At 42.5% G+C, this 15,313-nt stretch overlaps 1 protein-coding gene and 1 pseudogene across 1 annotated transcript; both read right to left on the minus strand.

Annotated features, from left to right (window-relative positions):
- Positions 1-2,883: 2,883 nt before the first annotated feature.
- On the minus strand, positions 2,884-7,926 carry LOC147420124 (uncharacterized). The gene has a single exon (XM_086505069.1). It carries the CDS (start codon positions 7,771-7,773, stop codon positions 6,721-6,723), a length of 1,053 nt encoding a protein of 350 aa, XP_086361195.1. The 5' UTR covers positions 7,774-7,926; the 3' UTR covers positions 2,884-6,720.
- A 3,847-nt stretch (positions 7,927-11,773) lies between these two features.
- LOC147420125 (uncharacterized) lies at positions 11,774-14,698 on the minus strand (annotated as a pseudogene).
- Between the last annotated feature and the right edge of the window lie 615 nt (positions 14,699-15,313).

Below are 15,313 nucleotides of genomic sequence, written 5' to 3' on the forward strand. Positions count from 1 at the left end.
ATCCTTTCCAACAAGAAGGGTGTATGCTCACTTTCTGATGTCCCGTCCTCACTCCCTTCTTGGATGATACTAGATATGGCTAACGGTCTATGATTCATGTGGGGTGGATGAACTTGCGTGGGAAACACTGTGTCATGAATTTTGACCTGCATGGGTTCTGGTTCTAGTTTCCTTTGAGTCTCCTCCACTAAACCTCTTAGATGTTTCACCTGCTTAATCTCGTCTACAGGGTTTGGGTACGTCCCAATCTTCTTTTTACGATTCTTCCCTTTTTGCCCCTGCGGTTTATCTTGGGGGTCTTGGATTGGATTTGGAAACACTTGTGGTGTTTTCAGAGGCTCTTTATGATTTTCTCTTATTCGGTTTTCATTTGGTTCCATGTTACGGTTTTCTTTGTCGGTCTTTCTCTTTGTGGTATTGGTTCTAGTCTCCATTGTCTCGACTGAATCTGAATCATCCTCGAGGTCATTCATATACACGGGGTCATCTCCTGTTCCTATGTTTGTTTTGGAACTTGGCTTTGAATTTTCCGTATTCTGCGACTTCTTCCTTCGTGTCTTCCTTTTCTTTGCTTGGATAACTGACGCGGTATCTCTCTCTTCGAGGATATGGCCTGGCCCTTGAAGCATGGACCGTGTAATCGCATAAGCGGGTGCGACGGGTGGTATTGGCGATGTCACACTAGCAATTTCGACCAAATTTAGGGGTGTGATTTTAGGCGCATTTGGGTTATAGGGACATTGGGCAATCAAGTGATCTATGCCACAACGATTACATGTGAGTATTGGCATTGCAGACGTGCTCCCTTGATTCATTTGCATCTGTGCAGCATTCTTTTGCAGCCTAATAGGGCACTCCGCTGCTCGATGTGGTCCACCACACTCGTAGCATTGAAGAGGTGGCCTCCTAGCCTAGGTGTTGATATTTTGACCTCTGGATGCGAGAGCAGCAGCTTGATAAACCGGCTTGACTTGTCCCCAACAATCTTCCATGTAGTATATAGGACACTCTTCCATTGTATCAAGTCCGTAGGCAATACTAGTGTCTATTTCCTCCTCACAGCCATCTGCATAAGCATTTGATGGCTCGCAACCCACTTGGTTCATAGGGGCGACTCTTGTATGCGGGGGCTGCGGTCCTAGCACAGGAGGTGGTAGCGGTGTAGCTTGTACAACATTTTGAGATCTAGGGACCATGTGTTGCGGTAGTTGCTCAACAGGTGGAGCAGGCATCAATACAGGAGCTCGAGGTGCATCCGTCCAGGCTACAGGTGGTCTATTTGCCATCATACGTTTGATCATTAAACAATTCTTAGCTTGGTGACCATACCTACCACATGCGTTGCAAGTTCCATTAAATTTTACTCTAAACGTAGGGCACTCACTAGTGCTATGTGGACCTAAGCAAATGGAACACCATTGTTGCTCCCTTCTTGGATACATGTGACTATTTTGAGGGGGTCGATTATCCTTAAGAGACTCTTGGATTGCCTTGGTGAGGTCTGTCAAGAATGTCTCAAATACCTTTGGCTCATTGGCAATGGGCTTTGCAGTCATGGGTTCATACTCAATGGCTTGTGAGCTAGTGGATCTCGTGTTAGTAGACACCCTCATGCCTGCTATCATCAAGTTGTCCTCTAATTGGATTGCATTGGCAGTGACATCTTCCCAGGTTGTGATACCTCTAATCACTAGTCCATTATAGATTCCTTCATTCCTCAACCCTCGAATGAATCGATCAAGCAGTTGGTTATTGTTGAAGCGCTCATTTACAGGGCAACGAGAGTTTAAGTGCTTTAGACGACTAATGAAGTCCCTTACTGACTCTCCTTCCTTACGTTCGGCCTTTTGTAGCTGAGATGCTACACCCCAAAGCACACCTTCTCGTATGTACTCCTTTAGAAACAACCTTCGAAGGGTAGGGTAGATTGTTTTCTCGTCCACCCTTAGGGTCCTATACCAATCTCCAGCCTTCCCACTTAATGTCAAGCTTAAGGCATTGCACTTATGTAGTTCGTTGCGTTCCCCTAAGGAATCACATACTTGTTCAAACACTTCAATGTGTTTCCTAGCATCTTCGTCCCCATTGAATTTTTGCGTGAGTTTGGCAATTTGTACTGCCTTACTTCTAGGCTCTCTATCAGATGCGTGACGCATATTTTCCGCGATAGATCGACCTATGGTTTGAGCAAACGCTGCCAAGTCACCTATGTGAGGAGGCAGGGCCGGTGGAGGTACTCTTGGAATCATATGTGGGAGAGGAACGGGTACCGGTCTTGGCATATGTGTGGATGATGCAGGATATGGAACATAACCGGGCATAGGTCCACTCGGATAAGGGCTAGGGAGCGGCACTCGAGGAGCGTAAACAAGTGGTACTATTGGAGGTGTGGGGGCCATGTGTGCATAAGGGGCTAGAGGCACATATGGTCGAGGCCCCATATTAGGTACTACGACACTAGGTAGTGGCACTGCGCTAACCGTAGATGTCATCGGTACATTCTCTGTCAGGCTTATCCCTGGAGTGAGCACTGGGTTTTCCTTAATAGAGGGTTGAGCCAAGTTAGGGAAGCTAAAGTTTTCGCTCGGAGGCTCAGATTGCATAGAGACCCCAGGTGAAATGACGTAAGATGGGTCCATGGGGCTCATTAGAGTAGGCTGTTGAGCCTTGCTCGTATCCAGAAATCTCATGGGGCCAGTTGAGAGTATATTTACCCCTCGGTTTTGCCTTTCTGATTGAATAATGCCATGGATAACATTACAGATCATTTTCTGTTGATCTTCGATGCTCGTGGCACTAGAGGTGGATTGTACAATCTCTATCCATCCTACATGGTAGGCGTGGCCAGAGTGTAGATCCGTCAACACCTCAGTGTGGAGGTCGTATGTCCAATGATCATTAATGAACCATCCTTCTAGAGTCGACGTGTTAACGGTTTCTTGTGAGGTAGAAGCAATATTGCTCCCCGTGGTTTTACTTGTCACCAACGGTACTCTAGAGGGAACTTCTGAAGGAGGCAGCTCAACAGGGCCTTCTTGGTAAGAAGTTGGCAGGATATTCACATGGACACTCTTTGGGGGTGTGGGGTCCACGTGCGATGTGAAAGGAGAGTTCACTTCCCCACCCCCTTTGTGTGCTTCATTTGCATCAGGTTCCGAACGAGTAGCTCTACCTAATGTTTCCATGAAACGGCTAAACATACTAGTACTAGGCTGTGGAGCTTCGGGAGGTGCATGGCCTTCTCTCTCAGTGTTTTGGGTAGGGTATGCTTCCATGATTTCTGAGTCAGAGGAGGAATCACTAGCGGCTATTTTAGGGTCTTGGGTGGTGCTACCTTGTGTCCCCGCTGAGGGTCTAGAGCTTATCGTGGATGGGTAATGGGTGTCCGTATGAACAGAGGCACCCTCAATATGCTCGTGTTCTAGCACCCGCCCAGAGCGTAAGTGCATGTGCTTTTGATACCCTAAGGTGTCAAAAAGCTGCTCTAGAAGGCCTTGTGACTAGTTTTTAGCGTGTTTTTTGTTTGTTTTTTTGCTAGATTTTTTAGAGCGTGACGTGGAATGGGCCGTGTGATAGCTCGAAACGAGCGTATCGGTCAGAGGGTCGTGCCGTGCTTTACAGCCCTCCGTTTGGTCACTCTATGCCCTCGGAATCCCTAAAACTGTCAATTTCCAGTAGGGAACTAGGCCCAAACTAAAAAGTCTAAGGGTGCAAGTGGGAAGAGAAAGGAGGAGAGTGGAGGACTTGTCCCACATGCTCTCATTCTCTCTTGAGGGAGTAGGGTATATATATATATAAGAGTGAGTCTAGTATATATCATAAGACTGAGGACTGGGCTTGGGCTTGGGCTTGGGCAAATGATCTCGATCCCGATCTACCACCAACCCGTCCGTTTTAAGAGTCACGTTTTTTATTTTCGAAAAATTTAGCCGCCCGCTCGCTCGCGTTTTATTTTTCGAATTTTTTTTTTAATAATATTTTTTTTTTCAGAATTTTTTTTTCCAAAAAAAACTTTTTTTTTTAATGCAGAAAATACAGAAATTGAAAATGCAGAAAATTGCAGAAACTGAAAACGCAGAAATTGAAAATGCAGAAATGCAGAAAATTGAAAAACGCAGAAATGCAGAAAATTGCAGAAATTGAAAACGTCGAACTTGAAAATGCAGAAATTGCAGAAATTGAAAAAACGCAGACAATAGCAGAAATTGAAACTTGACAGCAAATGCAGAAAACGCAAAAAACAGAAATCTCCACGCACTCCTTCCCTGCCTTTCCTATGATAGAAATTGCACCACAAGGAAGCGTAAAGTGCTAACCGAGCTTAGTGTAGGGCATATCCCCGGCAGCGGCGCCAAAAATGTGCGCTCCTTGCCGCGCTGTCGAAGCAAGGGACTTGCCAATACACCGTGTGCGAGCCACAAACGGCTCCAAGCACACAACAAGCTTAAACTAGCAAGCTCAAGAGAACAAAGGGTGTGTCACTCACCGCTCTACGTTCGCCTTCGTGGTGGATTCCTCGCCGCGATGAAGAAGAAGCTGCAGTCGTGTCGCGCTCAACCACTTCGCCGCCGTCGTGCCTTCGTAATGCTCGATCGCATACACACTCTCCCTCTCTCTCTCTCTCACACACACACACACAAGGAGGTGAAGAAGAAGAAGATGGAGATGGAGCAAGAGCACTCTTCTATTGTACAAATGAGAGAATGAGTAAAAATTAGGTTTAGTTGGCTTTTATAGAAGCTCACCCCATTCACACTTGAGTGCCCATGCTTAACCAACTAATCCCTTGAATGTCCAAGTTAAAGTGCGCCTCTCATCGGCAATCACTCCTACCCTTTTCCTATTGGTCCGACAAGCCCAGTACCTGACTCTAAATAATACAACGTTTATATATCATAGGGTGTCCGTGTGCCCTGAGGGTTAACAATTCTCTTGAATATGTGCACTTGAAAATGGAAACCATGATAAAACTATAGGTCATATCAACATTTCGTATAATGAGTTTTCAAATTGATCTTATGTGGATAAGTTTTGAAGGAATTGTGAAGCCCAAAGTGTTTAAATCATTTTTACTAGTATTTTGTAAAAATATTCTTAGTTCTCTTAGTATGCCCCACTTTGAATCTCTAATTGATGCTTTCATCATAAGACATATCTCTAATGAGTTTCTGAGAATAGCAATAAAAACAACAAAAATAGTTTAGTAGAGTCACTTTATAATTCTTCATCCAAAGTAAAGCTTTATATGTTTTATGAGCTACATCATTTCCATCAAAGTTTATAGTAAAAATAACTCGTGTGATTTTTTTGACAAAAGTCTCGTGTCCACCACAATAGGGATTTAACTAGAAAATTTTCAATTTTTTGCAAAAAGCATATATACTTTGAAACATTACCACAAGAAAATAATAATTTTGTATTGCTTAACTAAAAAGTCATAACAAGTCATGTTTTAAATTTAATGTGAATTAGAAGCCTATTGAGAGTAAATATGGTCAACCACAACCAAACTCTGAATGCATTAAACAAGAAACATAGCATAAGTAGCATGAGAAATAGCATAGCATGAGTAGGGAGGCCTGATTGTCTAGAATGGAAAAGGCCAATAATAAAAATGAGGGTCCTAATTGAAGGTGTAGGGAATGGGCCTTGGGAGGCCTATTGTGCAGGTCAGGCGACCGGCGACAGCCGGGAGCCTGCTGCAGAATGGGTCGACCAGGGCCTATTCCTGGCTGTCAAAGTCTCTGGGAGGCTGACCCGTCAGCAGCCGGAATTACCAAACTTGCCTCAACCTAACACCTCAGCGCAGGGAATATTGGGGCGCACATTTTGCCATTGAAGGACCTACTGTAGCAGGTGGCTGGTTGCAGAACAGGCGACCAGAGACTTTGACGGGTGAAAGAACCGTAGTAGGGGGGAAGAGAAAAACAGAGGTAGAGAGAATTCAAAGGTCAAAGGGCACTTCCACTGCTAGGAAAAAATCTTTATCCCAAACATACATAAATCCCTTTGTAAAGTCAATTCTTAAGCAAAAATTTTGCAAATTATACTATGATTTGGCCATAGAGAGACTTCTTGCAAAATCCAAGTGGAACTTTTCCTTTTCACTCTCTTCTTCACTGGCTGAAGGCTAAGCTGATACACTGGGACTCACTTCCTTTGGTTATGTAAGTGTCTTGTATAGGTCTCATTCCTTCATCCTTACGATAGCTCTCATTCTTTCATCCTTACTCGGAGACTTTAGTACAGTTTCCCTTTTAGAGGGATAATGCCAATTAATGACTTTTTCAAGAGGAGATTCTTGAAGACATTCATGCTATGGTTTTTGAGTATAAGGTTCACTCTTCAAGATCTCTTCCTGAGAAACTTATCAGTGACTAGATTCTTGAAGACATTCATCACAAGAAGTTTTGGACAAATTCTCACAATAATTCCCACATTGTGACTTGCTACAACATCATGAGCTTCTGTGAGGAGGCAGCGCATACCTAGCTAGGTATGCGGTGCCTCTCGAGCAGAAGCTCATGATGTTATGCATTGTATGAAATTTCCTACATAAGAAAATTTCTAAATCTTCTTGTGTGCATGCTGGTTTGAATGAAGACACGAAAGCTAAGGCTGTGCTGATGTAACAGTATTAAAAGGATGTATATGTAAACAACAAGATTTAGAGAGAGAGAGAGAGAGAGAGAGAGAGAGAGAGAGAGTTTTCAATGACAATTAACATTGCTGAGGAGTAGTAGAAGTGGTACGTAGCTTGGCCGGCACCATGTACTGTTGAGGCGGAAGAAGAGAGTTGTGGAGGGAGAAATTGATGCCGTTCTTGAGAAGCAGCATGAGACGATGCTCTTGGCAGTAGGAAACAACACGCTCGTATTCCTTGGTGGGCAGCAGGTTTCCGGAGAGAACAACGTACACGTCCTTGCCTAGGAGAAAAGAATGCGCAGAGCTGCCGGTGCTGGCCAACTGCACCCAACTTGACACGCGCTTCAGCGCGGCCTTCGCCTCCTTGTGGGTGAGCTTGTTACAATGAAACCCTATCGCCATTGCTCTCGGAGAGACCAGCACCGCGTCCACCTCCTCGTTGTCCACTATGCGCAGCTGTGGCTTGCTCACCATGCCCGGAAATCCTGCTTTTTTGCAGAATATGCGCAGTAGCGCTTCCGTTAGCTCGCCTTCCTCCCCAAGCGCCCTGTTCGTGAGCTCCCTGCGCACTTGATTCACCGTTGCACGTAGACTTGCGAGGCTCTGCTGCTCAGAAGCGGAAGCAGAATTGTGGCTGCTCCTGTTGCGCCGCAACGCGCTCATCGCCATGTAGAAGGTGTTCTCGCGGAGATCCGAGAAGCAGCGCGTGCCATCGCCGGAGATTCGCCATGCTTTTGTGGCGGTGTCCTGTTGGGCCGGGACGAGGCACAAGAGACCGGAAGTGGCGAGCATGCGTCGGAAGTCGCGGGGGCTGCGCAGCCGAAGCGCGTAGACGCCTTCCCGCTCGCTGCTGCAGTCGACGATGTGGATACGCTTGGCATTGCTACATAGAGGAAGGGTATGAGGGCTGTCTGCAGGAGCAGGTGGATGATGATGAAGATGATCGGGAGGTGCAGGAGTAGAGGACAATCGAGGGGAAGCCGCCGGCTGCTGCTGCTGCTGCTGATCTACATGGCGGGCTGTGGTTGCGCAGTGAGAAGATTGTCGTGATGGGAGATTGAAGCGCGGCAAGATGCTGAAGAATAAGCCGTTGTGTCGAAGTAGCTGCTGATGGGCGAGCAAGGCCATCGACGTCGACGTCCTAAACGCTTGATCAAGCGTTGCACTTATGCCCTTTGAGCAGACGGCATCCTTTGATTAAGCGGCGCGACACACTCAACCCTTCGATGTCATTTCCATTTCACGTTGAGTACACATCTCCTTGTGCTTTTCTTTTTCTCCATTCCTCCTTTTTGTGACTTATATGAGATGCCAAGACTAGTTAGCTTCAAAAGCATTCGATATTCCTTCACTGGCCTTTGCTTGTACCATCAATTGTAAAAATTAAGCAACGTGCGGTTGTCGCTTATGCAATGCCCACTAATTTCCCACCAAAAAATTATAACCGTCGTTGTTGACGTCACTACTTAAACGACATAAATTTTGCGACGCTTGTAACGACTGCAAACTAACTTTCGTCGCTTAAGCGACAATGTTGCATATGTGACACTTGCAAGTTCAAAAGAATTTTCCAAGAAGTTTGGGAGAGCCATTTGTTGCTCGTGCGACTTCATCGAGAGAGAGAGAGAGAGAGAGAGAGAGAGAGAGAGAGAGAGAGCTACGTTGCCCGCAACATCATTCACTGTGTTAGCTTAGGTAAAGCCTGCCCCCCCATGCACACACACATAGTTCAACATACATACTCACACACGCACACACACACCTACACATGCATGCATACACACATACATGCACATATATATATATATATATATAGAGAGAGAGAGAGAGAGAGCTTCGTTGCCCGTGACATCATTCACTGTGGTAGCTTAGGTAAAGCCTGCCCCCCCATGCACACACACATAGTTCAACACACACACACACACACACACACACACACACACACACACACACCTACACATGCATGCATACACACATACATGCACAGAGAGAGACAGAGAGAGAGAGAGAGAGAGAGAGAGATGAAATGATATTTTAACGTCTTCAAAAAGGCTAAAATGCCGTGTGAGATCCATCCCTTACAAACTAATGAATCTGATACCTTGTCAGAGTACAAAAAAAGATACAGAAGTGAATCTAGAAGTGCTACTAGCTTGAACGTGCACGGGGTATGTGTGACCATTGATACAATTGGTGCCCAATACAAGAGGGTGATAAATGGGTGATGAATCCATCCTCATATGTACTTTGGATGTCAAAATAGTATGGCTTGAATCCTCTACTGTAGTCTTTGTCGATGCTGTGAGGTTCCTCTCTTCAATTGTGGGCATCTCAATCTCCCTGTTGAGTAAGTGGGGATGATGATTAAGGCGAAAAAACTGATGAGGCGTTCATGGCTTAACAAGAAATGCAATTAGCAACACACTAATCAAGACAATGAGTACTCAATGGACAAGAAGATAACTACGATACATGAATGATAGAATGCATTATAAAGAGCTTGTACAGAGGAGCCATTATATAGCCTTGTGGTAGAGTGTTCTTTTGACCTCATCAATGATGTATCTAGTGTGTAGGCATCTTCGAAATGTGGCAAAGCATGCTAGTCACTAGGTTCAATGTACCTAGCCAAATATGTGTAAGAGGAGTCCTACCAAACCCCGAGCAAAAACATCCGAGGAAACCAAAAACCGAGCAAGATAATTTGTGAAAGTAAGGTAATCTGAATGAATCGTAACTAAGCTCCCATTATTCATGGTTTGTAATGTGATATTCTTTATCTTCTTTCCAAAGACCATAACTTCAAAATGATAGTGATGATCCTCTTATAGTGCCACTCGCTTACCTCCACCCTGGTAAGTAGGAAGTAGCATAAACCATTGGCTAGTGTTCACAAAAATAAAGGTTTAATATATTTGTAACCGGCTAAAAACTATGACTTTGTTGAATCTGTGACAAGAATCTGTGACAAACGTTGTTTACATAAGAAACACTTCAGAATCTATGACTTTGCCGAATCTGTGACAAACGTTGTTTACATAAGATACACTTAAAAATTTTGAATATATTTGTTGGCTAGTTCCTATATTGCTACTCATTGGGACGAAATTGCTAGATCTAGAACTCCATGTCCGCATGGATTGCTAGAGAGAGAGAAACAAAAAGGGAAAATTAGTAAAGGACTTAGAAGAAAAAGAAGAGAATTTTCAACGTCGTGGGAAACTAGAGAGAGAGAGAGAGAGAGAGAGAGAGAGAGAGAGAGAGAGAGAGAGAGAGAGAGAGAGTCAAAATGCGATGAAAAGAGGAGAGGTTTTCTTATAGAATAAGGGTCCTTGTTGTTGGCAAGCTCATTAATCATTAGCAACACATAAGAAGAAAGATGGGGGTGAAATTATATGGCATACTCATTCATAGTATAGTTGGCCCTGCTTGAGCATGATGCCTCATCAGGGGTAAGGACCCGTTTTGAGGGTTTTGATCTCTTTATACTCTCAACCCCTGTTCTCCTCAGGCTTTTTCCCCTCGACTATTTGAGGGGGGGGGGGGGGGGGGGGGGGGGGGGGAGAGAGAGAGAGAGAGAGAGAGAGAGAGAGAGAGAGAGAGAGAGAGAGAGAGAGAGAGAGAGAGAGATATTCCAACCTGACAAGCTTGCCATCGACAAGGCCTAATATGCCATCGACAAGACCATTAATCTTGCAACCTTGAACCATGCAAGAATTTTATAGACCCAAAACAGTTTTTATTATCAAAAGAGTACGTTGCAAAATTGTAAACTGAAACTCCTATCTCTAACATTGTAGCACAAAAAATTGATTTAAAATAGACAGATATAATGCAAAAAAAGACAATTTCATTAATCTTGCAACCTTGAACCATGCAAGAATTTTATAGACCCAATTCATTCTTTATTATCAAAAGAGTACATTGCAAAATCTGCAAACGAAAACTCCTATGAAGAGTCACCATTCATCGTCAATAAATATGTTGCGTGTATGAGGTTGCTCACGAAGCCGCAAATCAAAGCGACCATCTGATGCCATCCGTCTCACCTCCGCTTCAATATACATGGGTAATATAGTTCATAAAAAAACAAAAAATTATAAACTAGCCAATGAGTCTAATGGCAGCTTTTTACAATCAACAAGACATAGTGATAGATTATTAGACACACAATGGCATAAAAATACCAGAACACATATATGATAGAAAAAAGTATGTAAAAGGTCCAACTATGGAATGGGAGTCTCACTAGTCATCAAAAGGGTTCCCACCCATAGGCCTATCACCCTCATCCTCCATATCAATAGGCGTTGAAGCCTCCTCCCTGCTCAGCTTTTTGTGATGAAACATAGACTGCACAAAACCTGTAATAATACTATCATCATAATCCAAAGAACCACACACTCGACCCGAAGCTGCACATGCTGCCAACACAGGTGCAGTCCTGCATCCAAACTCCAAGCAAATGCCTCTACTCTTGCATAAGAACTCCACAAATGCACCCAAAAATGTAGAGCTCCTCTGCAATGTTCCACGCCAAGGCACTCTATCGGCGATAATAGATATTGAGGTATCGGGAATATAGTGCTGCATGATAGAATTTGTAGGCCTCATGCCAAGTGCTTGAAAAGAAGACATACTCTCTGCTATGTAAATAGGCGGTGTGGAACCCCGCCGTTGATGCACCAAGTAAAACATCGAGGTGTCAAACTACAGACATATAATACCAAAAAAGTTATGTAAAAAAAAAAGGAACACACCTTACATAAACTACAAAAGAGAAATACAAGCTACCTGAACTTTGTCTACTCTTGCTTCCATGAAGCCGTAGGGAGTGTGATGAAGCACTACTATCCGTCAATAAATATGCATGTCAAAAGCAATGCAGAACCTTTCCACCCATCGAGGTGTATCACCTTAATTGCAAAACAACACATGAGTGATTTGTATACTCAAATGTGAACCTCAAATACAAACTTTAAAGTGGTTAGAGATTACAAACCTGCAAAAGAGGCCATGATTAACAACCAACCCAAGTCCGATAAAGTGTTCCATGCAAGATGAATTCCCGCACGGACATGATCCTCTGTGATCGTATCCCACATGGGCGAGACACCATAGCCACTCATCAATCCTCCATATGGAAGGTCGAGGAAAATAAAATTTGCAGCCTAAGCAACTGACTTGTTGTTTCGCCTATAAACAAGATCACTTGGCCGGGCCTTGAGCATATGCTCATGAATCATAGCCCAAGATGGAGACCTTACTCCCAATGGTAAATCTCCAGAAATGGCAATGTAGTCCCCTGTGATAGCAATACATTGATCAAAATCATGTCTAATATGACCATGCATCGAGACATTATCTGGATAATCAAATGAAAAGACACGACGCAATTGACAAGATCCACCAATATCTGAGAAAGTAACGGCACAAAATTAGAGAAAGAAACATCATAATTGACTATAAAATGTAATGATGATATTAAGTACGAGAAGTACTACCATGTGAGGATGGCATAGCCTTCTCCATCAACTCATCTACAATAGTGTCTGCTATAGCTTCCTTTCCTTTTCGAGAAATCCCTTCTCATTGAAAATACTTTAGAGTTATCAAGTTTATACATTTCAAGGTTAAAGATGTGGATAAGGTTTTGTATCTCTACCTAAAGATGGTACTCGTACTTGTGTAGCCGGTCTAGGAGGAATCCCTGCACCTCCAATTGCATCTCTGAGATCTCTCTCACAAGCTAAAACATGGCCTTTGTCCATGTCTATCCACCAAGGTCAAGCTTCAATCTCCCATGAAGAAAGATTATGTAACTTCTCTGAATACATCATGAATCGGGTATCTTCAATTCTGTCCACTTTCTAGCAAGTAGTGGAATTGAACGAAGAATCTTTCGCAACACCAAAAAGTTCAAGAAGAATCTTGACAAAAACGACAATGGATACATTATTCTTAAACTACTATAAATAAAATTTATTTATTTACATAATGCCTTGGAAGCAAAAATACCTGTATGCCAATCTTTATGCAACCATACGCAAAGTGTCAAGCTTTTTGAGGGCTTGTTTATCAACATCTTTTGTTCTCATTTCCAAAGATACCTCCAAAGGAAAGAGATGTGGCCTAGCCTCAAGCTTTATCTCCTCAAAGTAGAACATAAGGGTATAGTCAGCTGACATTACAATATCTCCCCATGTACCCAACATATCTGTCACCAACTGTGAGGCTCTATCATAGACCCTAGCCAAGAAACCCTCCCTACGATGCCAGCTTGAGTGGACACAAAAACAAATTGAAGAACAATTCAATACTTGATTCAAGGCATTAAGAGTAGTGAAAAAAAATTCTCACGTTCTATAAGCAGCATCTCCTTTTTTGATGCCATATACTGTCTTAGTGAAATTGTCCGCCTCTAAAATAGATAAGCATAACAGCTTGTTTTGTATTGGAGCATCCACAATAGCAATTAAGTTAATCTTCTCTAATGTTGCCCAACTTCCAAGATCCCACCACAATGACAAGACTTTGCCAAGCCAATCCGAACCCAAGTGTGGATCCACAATGTTAAGAAGCTTACAAAACAAAAGAAAAGGTTCATTAGATGTGCGTAACTAAAAACCATACTATGAACACAACAAAACATACATACATAAAAGAATACCTTTCCAATCTTGTCACTATACTTTGTAGTGAGGCTGTGATAAATTTTCTCCTCCTCTTTCTTTAAATCCTCTTTAGCCAAACTTTCACGAGAGAGCTGATCAACCCTTATGTTATATTCCTTGGTCATTCGTACCTATCGAAAGCTTAAGGAATTAACAATCATTGCAAAATTGAATGTCTTGAAAATGAAAGAAAGAAAAAATTCTACTCACATCATACACAAGACGTGCAAGGTATTTTCGTGTCAATGGATACCAAAATTCCTCACCCTTAGAGTAACATTTTCTGACATCTGCAATCAATTTTTGATCTTTCTCTGGCAGGGCTTTTAAGTATACATTAGGATCAGCAGCACAAATATGAGTCAAATTCACAATCTCATCCCGAAGATGCGTAGTGATAAGAGAATGGGAATTCACACCAAAAGAAAATCATTCAAAATTTCATAATTGTGTAAAAGACAAGGAAAACACTCAAGTTCTCACAAAAACAACAAAGAGCACTTACAAGTTCATTCTTTGTAGACTACTAAGCAAAGCAATCTCTGGCACTCTTGTAGGATCGATAATAGTACAAAGAACTCTACAATGCTTATCTTTTGATGTGGAAAATTTTTCTTTAATGGCTTGAGTCCATGCCATTGTTCGATGATTTCCCTCCCAAACAAAAACATGTGACCAACAAAATCTGACAACTTTGGGTTATTTTGCAACTTTATTTTGAACTCCTCATTGACCTCATTCCACAGTGGATCCCACTCCTTCATAATCTCATCTACATAAGATTTAATATTCACATGCATAACAAAAAATAAAATCCAAGTATATCACAAAGCAAAATCAAAAAGTAATTCTCACATGTGAGCTTTTTTTCTTCTTTCTGACATGTCCACAAGGAAACAATGAAGGACCCCTTTTCTTGCATGTGGCCTTCTTTAGCAAAAGCTGACTTCAAACCACTTAAATCGTCTCTTAAACCACGAACTCTTGCATATGGATAAAGACGACAAAGAGGGATAGTGGGGCACTCAAAGCAGCTAAAGAGTCTAGTGGAAGCCAAAATATCTGCTCCTTTATGCGTAAATGCATTGGATTCATCTTTTGGCTCACTAGCTGCAGTAACCTCATCTCTGATCTCCCAAGGAACTATCTGCAAATTACTTTCTTCAGCCGCTAAGATAGGATCTACCTCATGTAATGAACCTTGTTCCATCTCCGGTGACATCACATCGTCCTCAAGCATATCCTGACTCGTTCCCATTTCCGTGCCTGGCACATAGCTGATTTGGTCTGTTGAATCATATGTTCCAATTGGCAAGGTTCAAGTACTCTCCTGCTGGAACGACCTCTAGATCTTGGACTGCAACAATGCCATAAGGACACAAAAGAGTTTAGAAAACCAACACCGATATAAGTTTTAGTGATCTCTAATAATAAAAATTTGGCCATGGTATCCTTTGGATATTGGACATAATTTCAAATAGTACATAAGGATTCTTAGTATCCACCTCACTTGAGAATTTAAACATTTAGAAAAGTTTCAACTAAATCACAGCTCAAAAGTAAGAGAGGTTCTTATATTGACTCAAAAAGCTCTTAACTGACTCAAAAAGGAGCCCTTGACCCAACATAGCAAGCAAACACCTACAATCTCTTAAAGCAGAGAGCAATGTTGCACACAACTTCCTTATCAAGAAAATAATTGATCCAAATAACTAAAAAAAAGGGGAATGTCTCAACAAAAAATGCACATGATAAGACACTTTATATAGCGCTCTATTTGCCAAACATGTTAAATATCTTTTCTCACACTTTGAGAAGCATATGGGTATCAAGCTATGATGCAGTCCAAAGGGATCTGCGTTGACGCAGATCCTTGGATACCATCAATAAAAGGCATATTTTCTCAATATATGAGTGGGCCAGTTGATTTTGAAATCCATTTCTTCTTGCAGCATAATAATGAAATGCATGGTCTCAACATACTTTAAATTATT

The sequence above is a fragment of the Adiantum capillus-veneris genome, chromosome 28 (genome assembly GCF_014529385.1).
Source record: "Adiantum capillus-veneris isolate H3 chromosome 28, ASM1452938v2, whole genome shotgun sequence".
Classification (NCBI taxonomy): domain Eukaryota; kingdom Viridiplantae; phylum Streptophyta; class Polypodiopsida; order Polypodiales; family Pteridaceae; genus Adiantum; species Adiantum capillus-veneris.

Coding starts and splice junctions, on each gene's coding strand:
- LOC147420124 (XM_086505069.1), bottom strand. CDS start 7,773: ATGGCCTTGCTCGCCCATCAGCAGCTACTTCGACACAACGGCTTATTC.